This window comes from Artemia franciscana, chromosome 4 (assembly GCF_032884065.1).
Source record: "Artemia franciscana chromosome 4, ASM3288406v1, whole genome shotgun sequence".
Classification (NCBI taxonomy): Eukaryota; Metazoa; Arthropoda; class Branchiopoda; order Anostraca; family Artemiidae; genus Artemia; species Artemia franciscana.
Genome location: NC_088866.1, coordinates 4569041 through 4594403, shown reverse-complemented (window position 1 = coordinate 4594403; position 25363 = coordinate 4569041). Strand labels below are relative to the sequence as shown.

Here is a 25363-nt window from a genome sequence, read left to right as displayed (position 1 = left end):
TAAAACAAAAGGCTCAAACTTTATACAATGCCTCACATACAAAAGGAAACTAATCAGCCTGATTATCAGCTCCTTTCTCTTTTAGAACTTCTTCACGAGGTCTTCCAGTTCCAAATATAGACGAACTTCGTGCTGCTTCTTCAGCTTGGCTATTGACTGGTACCGACCGCGGCTTCAATTGTAATCTAGGCCGGTTTGCCATTTCTTCTATAATTATAAATATTATTTATAATACTTTAGTTTTTACTTACAGCATTTCATCCCACCCATTCAGCATGGGGACAAATATGCAAATACTCCTCTAAGCAGTAAAGTTTAAAGAAGTCTATAAGTTTATACAAGAGGAACTTTTCACTAACAATAATAAATATGATTTATATTTATTATCTCTTGTTGTAATCTATAAACATATTGATCTTTATGATTTCCTTCTTCTCCTGCTTTGGACACAGTAGCAATTAAGGTCAAGTGAACAATAAATTGATATTAAATAATTGAAGTGAAAATGAAACATTAAAATTTGTTTGAGTTTAACATAATTCACTGTAAACGAATTAAACAAAACCAAGATCAAAGCAGAACACATTGTAAATAATTAGTTGAAGGTATCTAACTACACTTAATTGCAGAAATACATTTGTAATTCATCAATCTATTCAGCATGACAATTTGAATTAGTAAATACCCAAAAGTTTTATTTTACCATTCCCCCACTTGCGAGAAAGGGCAGTAAATTACAAAAAATAAGAGAGAAAAACGGGTTTATTGTAGCTAAAGCAGAGGAACAAAAAAACAATTAAAAAAACATTAATTAATATAAAAAAAATCCCAATATTTCAGCTCCACGTCTGGGAGCCGAAAAAACAACTTTAAAGAAGAAGAAAAAACAGTTTAAAAAACGACAAACTAAACAAACCGGAGAAGGAAAGAGAGAAAAAAGATTAAAAAACAATATAAATACAACTCACATTGAGACAAAAAAAGACAGATTCTACAAAAGTTATTTTACCAGTTATTCAGAGAAAAACGGGTTCAATTTAAATAAATCAGAGGAACAAAAAGCAAATTAAAAAAACATTGATTAATAACAAATCCCAATATTTCGGCTCCACGTCCGGGAGCCGAAAAAAAACTTTAAAGAAGAAAAATCGGTTTTTTTTAAATAAAACCACCTTAAAAAACTACAAACTAAACACACGGGCGACAGAAAGAGAGAAAAAAAGACTAAAAAAACAAAACAAATAAATACAACTCACATTGAGACGAAAAAAAAGACAGATCCTACAAAAATTATTTTACCGTTCGCCCCCTTGTTAGACGGGTCCATAAATTACAATTTATAATTCATTCAGATGTCAAAAAAGACAAATTCTCCAAGAAAGGTAATATTAAGGATAATGTAATTAAAGTAATTTCTTAAAATATATTAATTTTTTTTAAAGGAGCCACAGACTCAAGTTTAAGAACTGTCAGTGTAGAATAACAGAAACCGTTTTCATCATTTTGTCATCTTCAGTCTTACAATTAAACTAAGAGTGTGATCCACAGATAAATTATCTTTAATTATTTGTTATAATCATAAGCATAAACGGACAGATAACAGAAAATTTAGCCCTAAACTTCTTATAAGACATAAAAGGGGCCTTTTTTTTCATTTCTTGCTTATAGTAATACAAGTTGTCATTCAAGTACCAAGGGAGTGAATATGAAATTTGGTCGATTAAACGGGATAAGTGGAAACTTAAAAAAGGAAAAAATCGAGAATAAGACTTTCAATGTAAAAGACCTCCACTTGCAGTTATGTAATTATGCAGTTGTATGAAATTTAATTAAGTTTAATGAAATTTTTAATGAAAAAGACCTCCACTTGCAGTTCTATAGTCATGCAGTTATAATGGAATATAATGAAGCTTTAATGAAAAAGACCTCCATTTGTGGTTATGTATTTATGCAGTTGTAATGAAATTTAATTAAATTTAATGAAGTTTTTTGAAAAAGACCTCCACTTGCAGTTATATAGTCACGCAGTTATAATGAAATATAATGAAGTTTTAATGAAAAAGACTTCCACTTGCGGTTATGTAGTTATGCAGTTGCAATGAAATTTAACTAAGTTTAATGAAGTTTTTTGAAAAAGACCTCCACTTGCAGTTATATAGTAACGCAGTTAAAATGAAATATAATGAAGTTTTAATGAAATTTAATTAAGTTTAATGAAGTTTTTAATGAAAAAGACCTCCACTTGCAGTTATATAGTCATGCAGTTATAATGAAATATAATGAAGTTTTAATGAAAAAGACCTTCACTTGTGGTTATGTAGTTATGCAGTTGTAATGAAATTTAATTAAGTTTAATGAAGTTTTAATGAAAAAGACCTCCACTTGTGGTTATGTAGTTATGCAGTAGTAGATCAGGTTGGCAGCTTCACTTACCTTGGTAGTATTATTAGTAAAGACGGTGGGAGCAGTGAAGATGTTAAAAGTAGAATAGCTAAGGCTCAGGGTGTTTTTTCAAAGTTAAAAAAAAAGTTTGGAAGAAAACTTTGATGACAGTGGTCAAATATGGCTCTGAAGCATGGGCGCTCCGAAAAGCAGATGAAAATTTGCTAGATGTTTTCCAGAGAAATTGCCTACGGATTGATCTGGGTACCCGGCTAACTGACCGTATTTCAAACAGTAGGTTGTAAGAAAAATGTAGTTTAATCCCGCTTTGGAGGGCTATAATGAAAGAAAGGTTGAGATGGCTGGGCCACGTTCTGCGGATGAAGGATGACAGATTGCCAAAGATTGTCCTCTTTGGCCAACCGTCTGGGGCTACACGGAAAGCAGAACGTCCTTGTCTGGGTTGGGAGGATGTCATAAATAAAGATTTAAAGGAAATGGGAACTTCCTGGGAGGTTGTAAAGAGGGAGGCCTTGAATAGATTAGGTTGGAGGAGGAGCGTGCGTAGCTGTGTTGGCCTCACGCGGCTTGGTGCTGCAGTGAGTTATTAGTAGTAGTAATGAAATTTAATTATGTTGAATGAAGTTCTTAATGAAAAAGACCTCCAATTGCAGTATGTACTTATGCAGTTATTATGAAATAAAATGAAGTTTTTAATGGTAGTCAGGTTACTTTCAAGTTTTTCTTGTTTTTTCTTGTTTATTACTATTCCACACCTGCATGTCTAATGTTTTTTGGTGTTTATCAGGGGGGAGGGGGAAATGTTTAGTGAAATAAGTAAGACATACCAGATTTTTTTTTAGGTTTGGAAAACCTTAAAAATCTTCTTTAGAAAAATAGTTATTATTTCATAACTGTCGAGGTTGCCCACCTTCAAAAATCGTTTACACCATTTTGTGTAGCATGGATTTCTCAGCATTATTTAAAAAACGATCAGAAATTAAATGAATTTTTTTTCAACTGAAAGTAAGGAGCGACATTAAAACTTAAAACGAACAGATATTATTCCATAAATGAGGGTGCTGCTCCCCCCTCGAAAAAATATTAAAAAGATCATTACAGTGTTGCTTCTACATAAATTTAAACTAAAATTGGGCAAAGATTAATTTACAAAAACAAAATTCTTTAGGGAAGCAAAGAGCGAAGTTGAAACTTAAAATGAACAAAAATTATTGCTTCACAGTGTATCATATATCAATAAAGCTAGTACAAATAAACCAAATAATCATATTATTCTATATTTGTAGGATTATAGAAAACTAGCGCTTTACTGAAAACACAAAACAATATAGGAGTTTTTGGTACAGTAAAAGTAAACCGATTAAGGCCACTTTTTACAGTATACAAATAAGCATTTTTTTCAGTAATACTAAACTGTATTCTTTACAATTTAAGATTGTTTATAACTCACTATTGGTATTATAGCTGGTGAGACCAAAATGTTACCTGATAAATCAATCCAATATTTCTGTATGCTGTTCAGTGACTTTGTGGTTATAAAAAAGTATTTATTTTTTGCTTATGTTCTTAAAATAATTTTAATTGTATACTGAAAGTTACTGATATAACAGTTGCTAAGACTATGAAAAGCTTTATAGATTAGTTTGTTGTTGTCAGGCTACGTACTCACTTTTAACTAATAAATCAACATTCTTGTTTTTTATACTTGGTTTCTGTGTTTTCAGTAAAGCGCTAGTTTTCTATAATCCTACAAACATAGGGAAATATAATTATTTGGTTCATTTGTACTAGCTTTATTGATATATGTTAGATGGACTGTGAATCAATAACTTTAGTTCGTTTTAAATTTCAACTTCGCTTACTTCCGTCATAAAACGTTGTTTTTTTAATTCTAATTTAGCGGCCATAGTGTTTGTGAAGTCTTTCCTAAAGAATGGAGAAAAAAAAGTCAAAATTCAGCGCAAAGAAAGAGGGGCTTAGGAGGGGAAAGCCCCCTCATATATGGACAAGTCTTGTTTAAAGTTTTAATACGGGTCCTTACTTTTAGTTAAAAAACTTGTTTTTTCTCTTACAATTTCAATAGCTTTTTAATTTCATAAAAGCCTTACTGTATTAAAAAAAATTTAACAACAACTTTGTATCCCAATCCTTTACAAACAACAAGTGAAACATACGGTTCGTTAAATTAGAATAAGAAGCTTTCTGAATATTCTAAATAACGTTAGCGTGAAGAGCGAGGTATTGTGGAGGGGGTATCCTCCTCATAGTTCTAGGTGTTTATCCCCCCCCCGCGGAATTCATTCCCCTGGAAAACACCCCCCCCCCGTGGACAACGAGGCTTTCAAAGTTTTTGCTATTTTTTTCGTGGGGGGAAGGAATTTTAGTAATTCTGTATCATGTGCCACTCACTCAATTTTACGCTGTGTAAAACTCGAGAACACACCGATGTCTTTGTTAGTTTCTTTCAGCTTAGCACGAGACAATACAAAAACAAGTGACAAAATTGATGGGAAACATATAATTTGGGTGATATATTTACACATAAGAGGGGGGTAAAGTATTTGGATAGTTTGAAGTCAGAAAACAAATCTTACATTATAATATGCAGAATAATTGTACATAACACAATTTGCATGCAGACCAGCTATAGTTTACCCCCCCCCCCTCTACAGTGCAAACATGAAGCTCAAATTTGTCAATGGCTTCAGGCGGTTTGGTGCTGCGATAAGTAGTTACTAGTAGTAGTGGTAGCATTGAATATTATAAATATTTTAATAACAAATACTAAAGTATTGAAAACATCAGTGCCGGCCCGGAAGTATTACGGTTTCTGCCAATTTACGTGGAGATGTTCCGGCGGAATTATCCGGGGGCTTTTTTCCGTGTGTTTTGATTTCTGGGAGATAATTTCCACAGAAGGGGCATTTCTGGAGTGATCGAGAAACCGATTGGAGATTAAAGTCTTATTCAAATGAAAGAATGTTAAGGAGATTCTTTTAGGCTGAATCGTCCGCAAGCAATTTTACAAGGAAGGGGGATTCCCAGCGAGGATGGAAGTGTCTGAAAGGAATTTGACGGGGGGAAGGTTTACTTTACGTTGGATGAACTTTCACCGAAGGAGATTTTCGTTTGAGGGAGGGTTGCCCCCTCCATATAGGAAAGGTGTCCTCCTCCTTAATACCTTGCTCTTTACGCTAAAGTTTAACTGTTCGTCCTAATTTTTTAAGAGTGTATACTGAAAAACGGGGGCTTTTTAATTGGAAGAGTACGCTTTTTTAAAAGTGAATGAATGAATGAATGAATGTTCTTCATTTTTAAAGTGCTAACAGCTTTAGGGTAAACAGTAAGGTAATGAGGAGGGGGCAACCCTTCATACAAGGAATAAATCTTCCAAATTTAATTTGCAAATTTGACTTTAAATTTTTATGTACAGTGAGCCAAATACGAACCTGCATTAGTTGAAAAACGTTCGGAAATTAAATGCAAAAACAATTATTTTTAACTGAAAGTAAAGAGCAATATTAAAACTTAAAACGAAGAGAAATATACTTACTACGTTGTGGCTCACTTCCACTTTCCGTATACGAAAAAGGGTTGTCCCCTCCTCAACAACTCAATCTTTACGCTAAAGTTTTTTATTGTTTTAAAAAGTAAAGTTGTGACAGAGTCGAACTTTAGTGTAAAGAGTGAGGCGTTGAGGAATGGTGGGATGTGGGGGATACCCCCTCTTAAATACTTCGCTCTTAACGCTAAAGTAGAGTTTTGTATCCCAATCCTTTACGAACGAAAGTGAAACACAACGTTCGTTAAATTAGAATAAGATAGCTTTTTGAACATTCTAATTACGTTAGCGTGTAGATCGAGGTATTTTCGAGGGGGTATCCTCCCCATATCGTAATAATTTCTGTTCGTTTAAGTTTTAATGTTGATCCTTACTTTCAGTTGAAAAACCTGCTTTTTTTGTTTAATTAATCAAAGGCACAACAATTCTCAGGGGAAAACATTGAAATGCCGCTGATTTCACGCTTTGTATGCATGAACTAATTGCATACAGGCAGTTAGATTGCCTCTGCATCGCCTTTGTCAACGCAGCGTTAATCAGCAGTGCAAGGGTGAAATGTGACTTAAATTATGCAATCAAAACACAAAATTTCCCTTGGGTTCTGACCATAACTGATATAATTAGACAGTTACAATGAAATATAATGAATTTTAATGAAGTTTTTTACAAAAAAGACCTCTACTTGCAGTTACATAGTTATGCAGTTATAATGAAATATAATAAAGTTTTTAATGAAAAAGACCTCCACTTGCAGTTATGTAGGTATGCAGTTATAAGGAAATTCACAAAAGTTCAATGAAGTTTTTTATGAAAAAACCTTCACTTGCTGTTATGTAGTTATGCAATTATAATGAAATTTAATAAAGTTTTAATGAGAAAGACCTCCACCTGCAGTTATGCAATTATACTAAAGTATAATGAAGTTTTTAATGAAAAAGACATTCACTTACAGTTATGTTGTTATGCAGTTATAATGAAATTTAATGAAGTTTTAATGAAAAAGACTTCCATTTGCAGTTATGGAGTTATAATGAAATTTAATGAAGTTTCTAATGAAAAAGACCTCCATTTGCACTTATAATGAAATATAATGAAGTTTAATGATGTTTTTAATGAAAAAGACCTCCACTTGCAGTTAGTTTGGTAGCAGCACGTTAAAGAAAAAAGCGTGGCTGAAATATCACTGCAAAATATTTCAAAAATAAAGGGCATCAAATAGCTTAAAAGGGTGTAGCTGCAAACATGAAGTTGCCTTTGGAAACTAACAGAGCGTTAATGTCCGAATCTTTATTGACGCAGACGCTACCAGTCATAGTTAATTTGCTGCGCGTATTAACTTTTACGATTCAAAGTGGCAACGCTGACAAAATGAGATACTGCTCTTAAAACTTCATAACTTTGGAACAATCAAGAGGTTTTTTTTATAGAAAATCGAAGTTTTTGGATATGAAATAATCAAAGACGAGTCCAGAAGACAAATCAAGTATTTATTTTGATGTAATTGGTACTTAATTTGTTCTTATCCTATGCCTTGGAATTATTGTTATCCTAAGATTAGCATTATTCTTAATTAATAATAATTAATCAATGACAATTATAATTAATTAATAATTATTCATAATTGAGTAATGGAACTCATCCTAAATCAAGATACAAAACGAATAGCCTTTTTGTTTAAAATGTACCTTGTGTGGGTTCCTTGAAGTCTTCCATGGGTGGTCGTCTATCACTATCTTGTCTTGGCCGACTGAAACTACCACCATTATTTGCGCCCCGTTCTTCATACCCACCTCTGCCACCGAAGTTGCCCCTACAAGCAAGAACACAGGCATAAAAGAACAATTCTCACCACCAAAAACTTCTGGATTCTTCAGCGGTGGGTACCCTGGTGGTTACTCAGTGGCGTCATTTCACGAGAATTGAGGGGAGAGAGGAAATGCATTTTTTTTTAAATCTAAGGGGAGGAAAAATTCATCATTTTCAAATCATTCAATAAAATACAAAAAAGGCATTTTTCAATGAGTTTATCCCCCAAACAATTATTTTTCAAAATCTAGGGGAGGACATATGCCCCTCACCCTAATTGGCGCCACTGTGGTTACCACCTCTATGATTCTAGCGAATCATTTTCTTGGTTTACCTTCGGCTTTAAATCAAGTAGTCAAAACTCCTTGAACACGCCCATATCAGTCGTACTTTTCATGATGATAAACTCATTAAATATTTTGGGGCTTTTAAGAGAATTTTCGCTTTTGCTATTTATAATTGCTAATTACTATAGAATCAAACCTTCTCTTGACCTTTTAAAGATAATATATCACAGAAAGGAAAATGCATTTGACTTGTTCTAAGCTGGAACCTCGAAAAGAACGAACATTTAGCACGAGAAAATAAACAAGCGAATCGAACACATAAGAAAACAAACAAGCGAATCGAACGCATAAGAAAACAAACAAGCGAATCGAACGCATAAGAAAACAAACAAGCGAATCGAACGCTCGACTTTAGTATATTTCATATCTTCCATTAATACAAAAATAGCATATTTTATAAAAATGTTTGCACATCATTAAAAAACAAAACAAATTTACGGTTATAGTTTTCCACTTTATTTATTGCAAATCTCATACCAACATGCAGATTGTTAAGAAAGCAAAAGCTGTTACTAACTACACGAGGGTAATAGGGTTTTATAGCCAAAATGCAAAACTTTAAGAAAGCCAAAAAATAATAAAAAAAAAGAAACAATGACGCCGACTTTAATTGCATCACATTCAGTATTTAAAAAGGGCAATAGAACAATTTTCCAATTGAATGAGCCCCCTCTTAAGTTCCTTCAACCACCCCTGCCTATACCTACGTCTACACCACTCTTTACGAAGTGGTCGGAAGGATAAAAGAATCCATGGGAACTACATCGTTCTGTATTATGTACCCAACTGCACAAAGAAAAAAAAGGACAATTTTCTTGGGGGGGGAGGCATTGTCAAAAAAGCAGAAAATTTGAATTCTGGTGTAAACATAGGAAGTTGTGTAGGAAGTATCAAAATTCGGAGGAAAATTAGGCTAAAAGCTAATTAATTTTTCCAAGTTTTCTCGACCTGTTTGCGAATGTCCTTGCCATAAGCGAGAGTTGCACTTTACCTAATGGCTAAAGCTTTTGTTACAGAACAATCCTTTTTTTTTTATACAAGACTAAAGAGATAGATCCCAGATATTAAGACTGTAACTGTTATCCGACATTTTTAAATAACATTTTTTTTAATATATAGTCGTTTTAACTAGGTATAGTTAATTGTATTGCATTTGAACCTTACAGTACAGCTACATACACAGAATCTGATGGAATAATATTGAAGCAAACAATCATATTTCGTTGGACTCTGATGCTGAGACCCTATCCTCATCTTTTTTATCTCCATAATTATCTATATCATTATCATTATCAATTATCATTATCATATCACTATCAACAACAAAAAAGCTAGGAAAATAGCCCCTGTTCTTACCTTCCTCTTGGGCCACCGCGTCCACGGCCAAAATAACCTCCACCACCTCGGCTATATTCTCTGCTGTCTTGGCTAGTTACACTGTTATAGCTGTCATTACGAACTCTTCCTCCACGATCCCGGCCCCCTTTGGGAAAAAATAATAATTAAGTGGGTCCGGACACGGAAACTGAAAATGATAAGTAAAAGAGGTCTTTATAGCAAAAAGTCGAACTCAGCAACACAGCACAATTTACAACAGAGTAGAGATGTTTCAGAGAAATTACAACAGAGTAGAGATAATTTTAGAGATATTTTATTTAGAAATGGTTATCCAATTAGCTTAATAAATTCTGTAATTGAAAAACGTATTAAAAAATTATCAGATAGTGACAACACAAATCCAAGGGAAAATTCCCTTTATCTTGGTCTCCTGAACGTTAAAGGGGTTTCGACCACAACTCAAAAAATCTAAGGAAAAATAATATTTACACTTACTATAGACCCAGAAAAACTATGAGTTCCCAATTCTACTAAGGTAAAGACCCTATCCCGATAAGTAAAAACTTCGGTGTCTACAGAATTCCTTGCTCTTAAGGTCTTTGGTACATCGGAAGAACTGGTCAACGACTTACAGACAGATTAACCCAGCACTCTACCTCAATTAATAGCACCCTTAAGAAGCGGAATTTTTACTCAGCTCTCTCAGAACATACATTTAATTAGACCATATTGTTTTATTTAACCAAGCTAACCTAATTTCACATGACAAAGGTACTGTCCAGCACTACAAAGAAGATTTTGAAATTTATAAATGCCAACATTTAGGTCCAGCTTTGAACAGAGATTCAGGTGATTTAAGAATAAATGAGTCGTATTTCAACTTCCTCAAAAGAGAAGCCAATAGTTTAGTAATCCCTGAAACGATGACACAAGAAGGTAACTCGCTTTACCCTGAATTGAATTCCAAATTCAAATGCTCCTCATCGATTTTGAATTTTTACAGCTTTGCCTATCCTGTAATCGACTTCTACAACCATGGAAAATGAACCAATTCATCAACGGGGAGACGAGAAGGTAACTCGATTTGCCCTGAGTTAAATTCCACATTCAAAAACTCCACATAGATTTCGAATTTTTTCCGCTTTTCCTTTCCTGACACCAACTTCTACGACCATGAAAAATAAACCGATTCATCAAATGGGAGATGAGAATTTAACTCGATTTCTCAATTGAATTCCAAATTCAAATGCTCCTCCTGAATTTTGAATTTTTTTAAGCTTTGCCTATCCTGAGACCGACTTCTACGACCATGGAAAATGAACCGATTCATCAAAGGAGAGACGAAAAATTAACTCGATTTAACCTGAATTAAATTCCAAATTCAAATGCTCCTCATGGATTTTGAGTTTTTACAGCTTTGCCTATCCTGTCACCGACTTCCACAACCATGGAAAATGAACCGATTCATCAAAGGAGAGACGAAAAATTAACTCGATTTAACCTGAATTAAATTCCAAATTCAAATGCTCCTCATGGATTTTGAGTTTTTACAGCTTTGCCTATCCTGTCACCGACTTCCACAACCATGGAAAATGAACCGATTCATCAAAGGGGAGACAAGAAGGTAACTGGATTTAATCTGAATTAAATTCCAGATTCAAATGCTGCTCATGGATTTTGAGTTTTTACAGCTTTGCCTATCCTGTCACCGACTTCTACAACCATGGAAAATGAACCGATTCATCAAAGGGGAGACAAAAAATTAACTCGATTTGACCTGAATTAAATTTCAAATTCAAATGCTCCTCATGGGTTTTGAGTTTTTACAGCTTTGCCTATCCTGTCACCGACTTCTACAACTATGAAAAATGAACCGATTCATCAAAGGGGAGACGAAAAATTAACTCGATTTAACCTGAATTAAATTCCAAATTCAAATGCTCCTCATGGATTTTGAGTTTTTACAGCTTTGCCTATCCTGTCACCGACTTCCACAACCATGGAAAATGAACCGATTCATCAAAGGGGAGACGAAAAATTAACTCGATTTAACCTGAATTAAGTTCCAAATTCAAATGCTCCTCATGGATTTTGAGTTTTTACAGCTTTGCCTATCCTGTCACCGACTTCTACAACCATGGAAAATGAACCGATTCATCAAAGGGGAAGCAAGAAGGTAACTGGATTTAATCTGAATTAAATTTCAGATTCAAATACCCCTCATCGATTTTGAGTTTTTACAGCTTTGCCTATCCTGTCACCGACTTCTATAACTATGGAAAATGAACCGATTCATCAAAGGGGAGACGAAAAATTAACTCGATTTAACCTGAATTAAATTCCAAATTCAAATGCTCCTCATGGATTTTGAGTTTTTACAGCTTTGCCTATCCTGTCACCGACTTCTACAACCATGGAAAATGAACCGATTCATCAAAGGGGAGACAAGAAGGTAACTGGATTTAATCTGAATTAAATTCCAGATTCAAATGCTCCTCATCGATTTTGAATTTTTAGAGCTTTGCCTATCCTGAGAGCTAGTTCTACGATCATGAAAAATGAACCGATTCTTCCCAGGGGAGACAAGAAGGTAACTCTATTTATCCTGAATTAAATTCCAAATTTCAATGCTCCTCATGGATTTTAATTTTTATAGCTTTGCCTATCCCGATACCGACTTCTATGAACAGGGAAAATGAACCGATTTACCAAATGGGAGATGAGAATGTAACTCGGTTTCTCCATTGAATTCCAAATTCAAATCCTCCTCCTGAATTTCGAATTTTACAGCTTTATCCTGACACCGACTTCCACGACCATGAAAAATGAACAGATTCGTCCAAGGGGACCCGAGAGTCCTTTGTCCTTGTGAAGAAGTTTTTACTTATTCCATTTCTCTTCAACTGAAAGTGAATATTTTTCCAAATCTCACACAAATAGCCAAATTCTCAAAAAACTGATTCGTCCAAGGGGACCCGAGAAGGTAGCTCAATTTACCCTGAATTGAATTTGAAATTCAAATGCTCCTCATGGATTTTGAATTTCTACAACTTTGTCTATCCTGACACCGACTTCTAAGACCATGGAAAATGGATCCATTCATTCAAAAGCAAGGGGGGAGATGGTACCTCGATTTCTACTGAATTCAATACTAAATTCAAATGCGCCTCCTAGATTTTAAATCTTTTGTAGTTTTACATATCCTGAGACCGATTTCAAAGACATTAGAAAATGAACCAATTCGTCCAATAGGAGGGGAGAAGACCCCCCCTCCCATACAACTGCTGAAAACTCACGAAAGTCCTGCGTTCTAGATAGCTAAAGCTTGTCATAATTTAAAAAAAATGTTAAGAATAATAGTTTGCAAAAATAATAAAAAATGGTTTGACATCATTGTCCAGATAACCTGTCGTCCCCCCATCCCTTAAGATTTTGATTTGATAGTCCTTTTTCTGCTTTTTGACATTACTTTTTCAAAGTTCGACTCATTTTCTGGTCTTTCATCATGTTTCTAACTACCCAAATTAACTGTTTTTCATTTTGATTTCCATTTTTTTTCCTTTATACGGGTAATTTTTAATCCACTTTCAATTCTTTTAACTTTTACTGCACTGTTTTTCATTTTCTGTTGCTTTTTTCTCCTTATAAAGGTGTACTTTACTCCAATTTTACTTATATTCTACCTATACTTTACTTCTGTAATTTCACTAACTTTTCTAGTTGATAGAACTGTTTTATTTGTCTGTTTGGTTTCTTTTTTTCTTTATACAAGTATTTTTACTCCACTTTTAATTATATTCTACGTATATTTTGCTTAAACATTTTTCCAGACTTTCAGCTAGTTGAATGAGATGTTTTTTTTCATTTGGTTACTTTTTTTCTTTATACGAGTTTTTTTTACTCCACTTTCAATTACAATTTAATGTTATATTTTTACTACATTTTCAGCTAGTTGAATGAACAATTTTTCATTTTGATTTCTTCTGTTTCTTTATGTGGGTATTTTCTATTCCACTTTTAATTCTATTTTACTTATTCTCTACTTGATATGTTTTTAACTCCAAAGCGAGTTAAATATTACTATATCAAACTTGCAGTGGATACAAACTTATCTGAATGAGTGTATTATATAACAATAAGGAAGTAGGTTTGTTTTTAATATATTCCAAAATGTAAATTTAAAATTAAAACCCGATTAAAACAAGCAATAAATATAATAGCAAAATAATAAAACTATAAATTGTTAGAGCTAATAAAAAAGTATATAGATAACAACAAGTAATAATATATATAGTATAAGATAATATAATATAAAAATTAAAATAATAATAAAATCCTAGAATTTAAAATAATAAAAATTAACATTTTTTACAACAAATAATAAAAAATTGTCATAAATAATAAATAAAGCATAATTAGAAATAATAAGAACAATAACAAAATAAGAAAAATATATAACATTATTATAAATAATAAAAAGTATAATAGACAAAAAAAAATAATAATTCGTATAATATTAATATAATAATAATGTAATAAAATAAAAATACAATCATAAAAATTACTATTTTTTCAATAATAAATAATAAAGAACTGTTATAAATAAATAATAAAATTCTTATAAATATAAAATTAATACTAAGTTAATAAATAGTAAATAAAATATTATCATGAATAATAAAAATAAAAGCAAAAATAAGAAAAATATATAAATTATGGTAAATAATAAAATTAAAATAAATAAAAGAAATTAATAATATGTTCAATTTAATGCAGCAAGCCTATGACTTTCTCCTGTTTTGAAAAAAATAATATTAAAATAATAACTATATAAAACAAAGATTAGAATAATAATAAAGTCATAAAAATAAATAATTTAAAAAATAATAAATAAATAAAATTGTTATAAATATACAATAAATTTTCATAAACATTATTATAATATTATTATAGAGATAATGAACAATAAATAAAACATTATAAATTAAAAAACAATAACACAAATAAGAAAAATATGTAGAAGTGAGAAATGTATTGACTGAGCATTTAGTTTGATTCGTTGCTGCATAACACGCTTTTTAGTTTGCTCCATGACATTAGATGACACAAAAAATACCTCCTCCTTTGTTCTGTCACTTTTTCGCTTTTCATTCCAACTTTTATTCTAAAAACATATCGGGTGAAAAAAATAAACGAAAAAACATAAGAGAAAATAACAGCAAAAATAAAAAATCATATACCTCGTCCTCCACGATGTCCACCTCTTCCTCCGTCATATCCACCTCTTCCTCCATCATACCCGCCCCTGCCTCGATCATATCCACCTCTTCCTCCCTCATAGCCTCCTCGTCCTCCATCATATCCCCCTCTTCTATTTTCAAAATTACCACGACCCCCACCTCTGCCTCCTCGCTGCCCTCGATTATCTCGTTTTTGTTCAGCAACATTCACACGAATTGCTCTATCATTTACAAGGGCACCATTCAAATCCAAGGCTTGTTTTAAGTCCTCTAGTTCTTCAAATTCAACATAGCAATAGCCTTTAAATTCGTCTGTTTCTCTGTCACGCATCAGACGGGTCGATCGTATCTGAAAGATATTTTTGTCAAAAATTGCCGTATATCTTAGTGCTATAAGACGAATTTAAAAGATTAAAAAAAAAAGAAAAAAATGTTGATATCAGTAGTAACTGTTAAATCAGCTATTAAACATCTCTACGACCTGAAGAGAACAGTGACGTCAATTTACTGAAATGTAAGGGGGAAGAAAATCTGTTTCTTAAAACAGAAATTCGAGCAGGATTCTTTTTTTCAGCTGTTTCAATTGAAACATCAACAACTTGCCATTTTAAAAAATAAAGATAATAAAAAAATAATTTTCAAAATCGAAGGGGGGCGCGGGAAATTATTGAGATTATCACAAATAATATTTATTATGTCCAGATCATCATAAAATAAAAAAATTTCCTCATTACACACGTTCTTCAAACGAACTTTTAAACTTTGTGTTACTATGGGCTGTATTAAGCTTCAACAACAAAAAAAGCAATATATTGGCCCCATTATAGTCAAATTGGTCTATCAAAACAAAATTCCCCATAACTTCAGCGACAATTACGAAAAATTCGTGATTGATCAATCAGAATTAGGATTTAAGGTATGTTTTTTAAATTAGAAAAAAGAAAAAAAAATTTGATCAGTTTTTATGTAATTTCTTTTTTTAATTGGAAACTTATAAATTCAGCTTTCTTACCTGTGTGATATATCTGGTAAAAGATACAAAAACATAACGCTAGTGAATACTAGATACGAAAAAGTTGTTTGTGATAAGCTTTTCCAACCAACTAATCTATTTCCAATTCCCCATATTTATAGCCCAATTTTGAAATTCAAATGACAAAAAAAAAGAAAATATTCATAAACCAGACTTCTTTCAACAGATACGACTATGGTATGGTGGTGGCATCAGTTGTGTCATTTTACGAATACGGTGCCAATACACGGAGGGGGGCACACGTCCCCCAACTGATGCCACTGTTTCCCATAGTATTTCAGATCGACTAAAGTCGACCTTGCAGACAAAAGCAAATTACGTACAACTACAGCCCACAGCCTTTGAACATAAGTTTCAACCAGGTGAAGACATAGTAAACTTTAACTGGAATAAACTGATTTGATATACGCTTTTCAAATGTTTATTTTTCTTTTTACTGCGTCATTTTTATTCACTTTAGATGCAAAATAAGTTAACAGTTTCCGGTAGCTTACGTCCCATTCGCCCGGGGTTGTGTGTGTGTGTGGCGGGGGGGGGGGTCATGTCAGCTGTATAGCATTAATGATTCCGCACTCTACATCCTTATTTGGGCTCTACAGATAGGGTCAATAGTCCAGAAGTAACAACCTGTCGTTGGGTTCCTTTTATCCTCTCGTGCAATTATTTGGATTTGGATTGCTATTTTTAAGCATTAGCTTTTTAAGCACTGCAGGAAAGGGCTTGCCTGAAGTTAGTTCCTTTTTATCCTCTCTTGAATTACCTTGATATAAATTGCTATTTTTAAGCAATGACTTTTTAAGTGCTGCAGGAAAGGACTTGTCCCCAGTTAGGTCCTTTGTATCCTCTCGTGCAATTATTTGAATTTGCATCTCTATTTTTAAGCTAAGGCTTTTTAAGCACTGCAGGAAAGGGCTCGCCTGCAGTTACGTCCTTTTCATCCTCTCATGCAATTATTTGGATTTTTATTGCTATTTTTAAGCAACAGTTTTTCAAGCGCTGCAGAAAAAGGCTTTCCTGCAATTAGGTCCTTTTTACTCTCACGTGAAATTGTTTGGATTTGCGTTACTATTTTTAAGCAATGAATTTTTCAGCAATGCAGGAAAAAGATCTTCTCACAAGATGTATGCATCTCTTCTCTACCGCAAGAAAAGATGTATCTCTTCTCAAACTGCTGCTTTTTAAAACTTGTTCAAACTAAAGCTCATTGAATTTCAATGCTGATATGTGAAAATTTACTTTTAAGCTGTTATTATCCTTTGTCCTTGTGAAGAAGTTTTTACTTATTCCATTTCTCTTCAACTGAAAGTGAATATTTTTCCAAATCTCACACAAATAGCCAAATTCTCAAAAACTGTTTGTCAGTTGAAAGAATCTTAAAAGGACTGGTAGCTATCAAGATGTACATACAGTTAAAACAGGCAATAGGAACGCTGGAATGTGGAAGATTAGTAGCCTAAAACAGCCACACTACAATGTGTCAGCAAGTCTCTGTTTATATTGGGGATTAGATTAGGGTAAAACTAGTATCACAGCTTCATAATGCATTAGACTCTCAGGCTGCCAATCAATATTGTTCTCTCAGGAAATCAAATTGTGCTTTTCATAGTTATTGTATAGTGATCAATAAGTATCAGGCATGCAGTTGGGTATGAATTATTTTTATAATACCAATGTCATTAGAGTGTACAACTCCATCCATAAAGTAACAGCAGTAAGCTATAGACAGTATACTCCAGAATTTGAATACTATACTCCACTAGCAGTATTAGGGTAAATATGATATAGCACTTTTGATAAAAATAGTACATATAAAATTATGGAGTATAATATGTATGGCTCGTATGTGGCTTGTCACTGAATTAGATTACATTGTTAATTGTGATTCAGAAAACTATTGATCTTTCTAACTACAAGGTATACTAAGTTATATTTGTTACTTTTCTGCCAATTTTATACATTAAAATACTTTTTGATCAAAGCAGAGCTGTAAAACAAGTTGCGCTGCTAAAGTGTCAGCGGCTTTTGGAATTTGGCTACTGGCAGCTTTAGAGCTTATTGCAGGCTATGTGTGTGGGTGCATTGTCATTGTGAAAGACCCATGCTATTGTTAACCAAACAACTGTTGTTGTTTTTTAAACAAACTTAGTAAAATAAGCTCAGTTGATCTATGGAATGGGTCTTCAAAAGCTACTTCTCTGATTCTTTTAAATTTACATTCTAGAGAAAAGGTAGAAAAAAATATTAATTTCTCAAACAATAGGATAAAAAATAACTGTTTGTTTATCTTACAAGTGGCTTGAAACTTAGTTAAACCAATATGCTCCTGGGCTAAGGGAACTTCAATAAACCAGAATAAAAACATATTTTTTCAATTCCCCCCCCCCCCCAACAAGAGGGTCCAGAAAGGACCAAACAAATTTTGTTTTGGATAGCTTGAATCTTACATAAGAAGATTCGAGGCCAGGAGGCCTTAACCCACAATATAAAATTCATTCAGGTTGGGGGGTACAAGACTTCTAAAAACAGGGCCCAAAATGAGCTAAATTTCCTTCATCAACTTTTTGTTAGATAAGAAATTTATTTCAAGATAAATCACTATCACAAGCCCCAAAGGGTCAAATTCAAATTTCGGAGTTAAAACCTGTAAAGCTGTGGTTCAAGGGGAAAACTTATCGTTTTCCTTTTGATGGTTGTGTGGTCCCTGCTTTGGACCTATGCAAAAACACTCAAATTTAAATTTGCCTAAAGATAGGGATTCTGTGAATATAGGTTTACCTAAACCAGGGTTGAAGTCCAAATATGAGCTAAAACATTATACTTATTTGCTTAAAGCAGAGATTGATAATAAATAGTGAGATTGATAATTATATAATAAATCTATTAACAAATGAACTAGCATCATTTTTATACAATCCTAATAAGGATTGTATAATTCCAGATTTGCCTCTTACTCAATCAAGACTATCTGTCTTGGCCTTTTCTACAATTAGCCATGGCCTGATGCCCACAACTATTTGATTTTAATTCGAAATCAACAAATAGTTGTGGGCATCAAGTCATGGTTAATTGTAGAAAAGACCAAGACAGATAGCCTGATTGGGTGAGAGGCAAATCTGGCATTAACCCCCTTATTAGGATTGTATAAAAATTATGTTATTTCATATGTTAATAGATAAGTCTATTTATTATCTGTCCATGCATTAATCTTAGGGCAGAAGAACTAAGGTAGATTTTCATAGAGCTAAGATAGTTACAGAATATATAGTTTTCTAAGTGATTGGTTAAATGGCACAGGTGAAGGGTGGGAGTAAGTATGCCTCTCTTATTGGACCAATACTTGTTTGTTATCTTTTAGCAAGGCACGCCCTACTAGAGTCTCAGGCATATTGACCAAGAATTTAAAATTGACACAGGACCATTAGATTGCTTAGAATGAGAGGTAAACAAGGTCTATTGCCTACCTATGGTCTTAGGCAGGTTTCTAAAAAGGAGTCTAAAACGCAAAACAAATATTTAATATCCAGAACCTGATCCCCCTGAAAACTAGCCCACCTCTTCAGCTGAAAACTTGAATCTATAAGTCCTTGGGTCATGGTGACTGCAATTCAGAAAGAAGCTGAAAAAAAACATTGATTGACCCCAGAAAAAGGGAAGAAGATTAACTTTTTAGTAAAGTTGAAACTCATTACCAAAAGTCCTTGGGACAAGGGGACTCCATTACAGGACTTCAAGGAAAAATATAAAAAACGTTATTTTGCCACAAAAGCATAAAACAATAAAATACAAATGACAGTTTAGGCTTTGGAGGTTTGAGGAGGCAATAGTTCTGCTTTTATTTGGGGTAATTTCTTTTTATTTTATGAATGACTTGATTCTTCATTTTCACTTTTATAGGTTTCATTGCTTAAGTTATAGTAATTATTACTTGTTTTTTTAATGTTGCTCTTTACTTTTCTTTGGAAATTTGATTTTAACAATATTATAAGATTACGTATTGAACCACATATTGAATAATTCAAATTAAATATAATTAAACAAAATTTACTTGAAATAATTGAATATGCTCAATCAAATAATCTTAATCAAATATAATTATACTGAGTATACAGTTATACAATATAACTTATCAATAAATACTAATTAATCAAAAAATATACTCAAATTAAATAAATATAATCAAATTAAATATACATACAAGTAAACATGAGTAGACTCAAATAAGGTAAGTAAAACCAGTAAATAAAGCTTGTATACTTAAGCTGCTTAGAACACAAACACATGAGAAGTCAATTTATTTGTCACCAAAAAAAATAAATAAAATCAACCATAGCAGCAGCTTACCTTTAGTCCATCAAATATTTGGGATATGTCTCCTTGTACCAGTCCATCAAATAAGTTTCCAACAAATGCAGTGTAAGGAGGGTTTTCAGGCAGTGGTCTACTGTTGAAATAAAGAAACTTTAAAATATATTAACCATACATACATAATACAAACAAACCATTATCCTTACAAATGCATCCCCCCCTCATAATAGGGCAAGACATAAACAAAACTTTACTGATCTTGTTCTCATCAACATATCTTTCACAATGCCAAATAAATATAATTTGACAACAAGAGCTAAGAGCTCATATGGCACTTGTGACAAGGTCAAAAGAGTCAAGACCTCATATGGCATGAGCTCTAGCAAAATTCTAAGAATAAATAGATTAACTTAAAAGGAAAATCAGAGGCTTAATGCCAGTCGGGGTTTAAAACAAGAGCTCTGAGACATGAGGTCCTTCAAAATATCAAAATTCATTAAGATCTGATCACCCACTCATAAGTTAAAAATACCTCATTTTTTCTAATTTTTCCTCTCCCTTCAGCCCCCCAGATGTATGAATCAGGGAAAACGCCTTTATCAAGTCAATTTGTGCAGGTCCCTGAAACACACCAATTTTCATTGTCGAAGCATGTCCAGAAGCACCAAACTTGCCAAAGCACTGGACCCCCCCCCCCTAGCTCCCTCAAAGAGAGCAGATCCAGTCCAGTTACATCAATCATATATCTACAACACTTGCTTATTTCTACCGACCACGTTTCATCCCAATCTCTCTACTCTAAGCATTTTCCAAGATTTCCAGTTTTCTCTCCAACTCCCCCTAATGTCAACAGATCTGGTCAAGATTTAAAATAAGAGCTCTGAGGCATGAGTAACTTTTAAATTTCAAACCTCATTAAGATCTATTCACCTGTTTGTAACTTACCTCATTTTTTTCTAATTTTTCAGAAGTAAACCTCCCACCCCCAATTCCCTCAAAGAGAGCAGATCCATTCTGGCTATGTCAATCATTTATCTAGGACTTGTGCTTATTTTCCCCACCTAGTTTCTTCCTGATCCCTCCACTGTGTTTTCCAAGATTTCCTGTTTCCACCTCCAACTCCCCCTAATGTCAACAGATCCATTGGGATTTAAAATAAGAGCTCTGAGACACAATATCCTTCTAAATATGAAATTTCATTAAGATCTGATTACCCATTTGTAAGTTAAAAATACCTGACTTTTTCTAATTTTTCTGAATGGTCAAATTGGGGAAACAACTATTTGTAATTTAATCTGGTCTGGTCCCTGATATGCCTGCCAAATGCCATTCTCCTAGCTTATCTGGAAGTGCCAAACTAGCAAAATCAGGACAGACTAATAGAATTTACAATTGCTATATATCACTCAGTAAATAACAAGTGCCATATTCAAGCTCCTATCTTTAGTTCTTCCCTTTTTTTTTAGGCATTGGAGAATTTTAGAGAATATGTATATATGTATATGTATGTATATATTTATTTCCCATCAAAAGAGACAGATGGAGTATAAGATAAAAAAGCAAAAAACATACTACAAAAGAATATACAAACACAAGAAAAATAAAGAACAAATGGATATGTAACTACAAAAAACAAAACCTATTGCCTCAATATAATTGCCCAAGGATGACTAACAATATTAGAGTTATATCTGGTGCTCTGGGCTATTATTGCTGCATTAGGGTCAATAATCCCATACCAACTTGTCACAATACAGTTACTTGTCCATGGTGGAAGCCATTAGAGGTACTTTGCATATTTATAATATGTAGACTGCAATTCTTTCTTATCTTCCTTTTGGAATATCCTCCAAAAGGGACTTAAATACAGATAATGGGGTAGTGCCATTGCATTATACAGATGGGCCAAAATCTGCAAATCAAGCTGATGCTTATAAACTACAACATGGCTATACACTAAAGAGATCCATGCAGATGAAAAGATTCTGCAGATGACTCTACAAAAGATGATGCATTTCAAGCATAGACCAACCAATAGGGATCCCCAAATAAACTATGTGTTCAGCAAGCCAAACAGTAGCACCACCCAGCCTAACATCAACAACAGACCCTTGCTTAGCATTAAACAACAACATATCTGATTTCTTTTCATTAAACTGAAAGCCTATTTTTCCATATTCTACTTGAAACTGGATAAAATTCTCCCCTAAACTGCAAAGGAGGTGGCTCAGATTAAGCACATCATCTGCATAGCTTATTAATGATAGATCAATCCCTTTCAGAATGTATGTCAGATTTGACTTAGATTGCAGTTTAACAATGCTGTTATTAAATGTGGTAGGTGATGTCAATGCACCCTGCCTTACACCTTTATTAATGGGAAGCACTGGGTTATTTGTCAGGTTCAGTGTTGTCAGTAGCTTAAGCCTGGCTTTTAAATTTTTATACATATCATATAAAGGGTTTAATATACTTGGGTCAACACCTGCTAGGCCCATATCTAAAATAATCTGCTCATGAATTAGTGAATCAAAGGCCCTTCTGACATCAATGCGCAGTGAGAGCTATGCTCTCACCACTTTTCTCAGCATCTATCAAGGCCAAAACAATGGCAGAAAGAGCATGGCCACAACCTAGACTAGGCTGAAAACCAAATTGATGGTATATGCAATTACATAAAAGTCTGTTCTTTTAGGAAATACATATTTTTCTTATAATTTGTTTTTCTTTTGATCCTTTTTTATTACCTATTTTAATTTAGTTTTCTTTGAGCCAATGTTTTTCAAATATAATTTTATTAATTTGAAAAGGATTTTATTTCAAATTTAAGATATATTTTCTTAAATGCATTAAAACCTTATAGGCTAAATCAAGATTGAGCCAAGGTATAAGACTCAAATTATGTCCATCAATTCACCAAAATGTAGCACAAAGGGAGTAAAATTTCTTTTTTGGAATTCAGGGGGTGGGGGCAATTCCATTTTGTTTTTTTAATGATAACATAAACAACAATTCTATGAGAAAAGGCTACTAAAATATGCTTTACAGCACCTTTTAACTTTTAGTTTTAAGAACTTTGCAATGTTCCTAGTTCAATTTGTAACAAGTCTCTCATCTACTTCTCTCTCTCTCTACTGGTCCCAGATATAGCCCTAGGCTGTATACCAAATAAAGATTAAAAGGGAGTAAATTCTTACTATAAGAAAATTCTTGCAGAGTCAACCAATCTCTAAATGGGTAGCTGGAGAAATCTGGGGAGGGGAAACTGGGAAGAATCAAATGATTTAATTTCAACCATGTGCTGTACTCCTAGCCAAAGGCAGTGAATCAGGAGATTGGTACTTGTGCAATACTAGGCATTAGTCAGCATGTGAAAAAATTGTAATGCAGTTGTCCTCTTTACTAGACAACATGCACTTGAATGTGTGTACTTCAAAATACTTCTCTAGGGGTCATCAATGCCAGGATCCATTCCTTGAACTTTCATCTATCTAACTCAGGTATATTCCAAGAGAATTGAAGCTCCCATAAACAGTCAAGCCTACTATAAAGTTCTAAAATCATAAAAATTCCTCAAATACTTACTTATATCATTTCTATGAGGGCTTTATTTTACTTTACCCCTTCATCAACAACCCATAATGCAGAAATATCTAGCCCAACTAAGCCTATTCCATGCACTTAACCATATGTCACTTAGTAAGACTCTTGTTTAGCTGCTTTTTATTATCTTGGAAAGGGGTTAGGTTAGGATAATGAAGCTTTCAGAGATGGGTATTGGGACAGTATTTTGAAGTGACTAGCTCTACTCTTTCTCTCTCCAGATGCCAGTGACTTTTGGTGACCTTTGAAAATCTCTATGTTATGAAAGTGAAACCTTGCAAAATATAACTTCTGCTTAAGCAAAGTCCCAAAATTGAAAATTTTGGTAGAATGTTGTTTTTTTTAATAGCCTAGGTAGAAATTTTAAAATTGCCAACATTTTAAATTTTGGTAAATTTAAATCTGTCAAATAGGCAAATTTCAAAGACTTACAAATAAGAAGAGGTTAATATAGAACCATTGAAGTACCTTTCCAGAGTAGCCTAGCCTATGATTTTGCCATGGATTCCTTACTGACAGTTTTTTCCCTTTCCTAATGGTTTTCCAAGTCAGTAAAAAGTTGCTCAACTAGAATTTTACTATGACATTGTAAAAATCATTTAGGCTCTTTGATATCTGGACTAGGCTATCCCTTATTCTAACTGCCTAGCCTGCCAGGAATGGACCAACAGATAACAGATGAAATATAAAATTAGGCGACAAAAATAATACAGTGGTTGATATAAATATACTAACTCATCATATGACATATTTCAACTTGAAAGAAAAATTATGTCAATTCTTGTGCAAAGGAAAGCAACGAGGAAAATTGGACGTTGCCAATCGTAAAATAGTGCGTTTTATAGCCTTGAATTTCGCCTTTTAGCAGTTTGGTTAGACGTTCATTTTAGAACTAATGCCCATTTTGAAAGAAAATCATCAATTTTCTATTTTGGTAGAAAAGTAGGAATATAATTAAAGAAAATGAATTGGATAAAATGAATTAAGTATATATAATAACTTTAATTTTAAAGCAATTAATATAATTGTTCCAAAAATAAGTTTTGGCCTTCAATAATTTTTAGGCCAAAACATAGCATTGGAGCTTTCACTTTTCAATCAGATACGCCCCCTCCAAGGTTCTAAAATTCACGCCTCTGCACAACATGGTCTGAGAAAAGTTTTTGGCCCTTAGTTAGACCCGTTTGGGGATTTAGTAAGTTTTTTTTTTCAATTTTGGCTCTCGCATTGCAGCCTCCTTAGGCCAAGGGATTAGCACTATAAGTTCAAATCCAATCTATGACAGAGCTTCGGCTCCTTTCTGGACCCATCTTTTTTCGGCAGACTGTGCCCTGAAGCTATTCTCCTGGTTCTTTATGTTCCTCTTGGCCTAAGGACTTTGGATATAAGTTTCAAATTGATCACACGAAATAGTTGTTTTGCCAATTTTTGGGTCCTCTAGTCCCCCTTCTATGGCATTCTGTTTGATATTTCTTTTAAGATGAACAATCCAGAAAAGTTTCAGGCCAATATCACAGCCAACACCAAACAAGCTTTCGTTTTCTGTCATAAACCCAATGTGTGAACAATTCGAAATTGGGCTATTTACAGTAATTGTCTTCAATAAAGTGAGGGTCATATCATTCTTTGAGGCATATTTATTTGACCTGTCGAAAATTTTGAAAAAATAACAATGTAGAATGTCCGATCAGATGTCTCGAGGGGGTTACGGGCAGGAGGGTGGGTG

At 33.4% G+C, this 25363-nt stretch overlaps 1 protein-coding gene across 1 annotated transcript; it reads right to left on the bottom strand.

Moving 5' to 3' along the window:
* LOC136025883 (eukaryotic translation initiation factor 4H-like) lies at nt 1–24500 on the bottom strand. Its single transcript, XM_065701930.1, has 6 exons — nt 24373–24500; nt 20071–20170; nt 14697–15045; nt 9475–9601; nt 7651–7775; nt 1–207 (listed from the first exon to the last, which is right to left on the bottom strand). Exons 1-6 carry the CDS (start codon nt 24384–24386, stop codon nt 50–52), a joined length of 873 nt encoding a protein of 290 aa, XP_065558002.1. The 5' UTR covers nt 24387–24500; the 3' UTR covers nt 1–49.
* Between the last annotated feature and the right edge of the window lie 863 nt (nt 24501–25363).

Coding starts and splice junctions, on each gene's coding strand:
- LOC136025883 (XM_065701930.1), bottom strand. Junction 15,046..20,070: donor AAATATTTGATGGACTAAAG/GTAAGCTGCTGC, acceptor AATATCTTTCAG/ATACGATCGACCCGTCTGAT. Junction 7,776..9,474: donor CGCGGTGGCCCAAGAGGAAG/GTAAGAACAGGG, acceptor TCTTGCTTGTAG/GGGCAACTTCGGTGGCAGAG.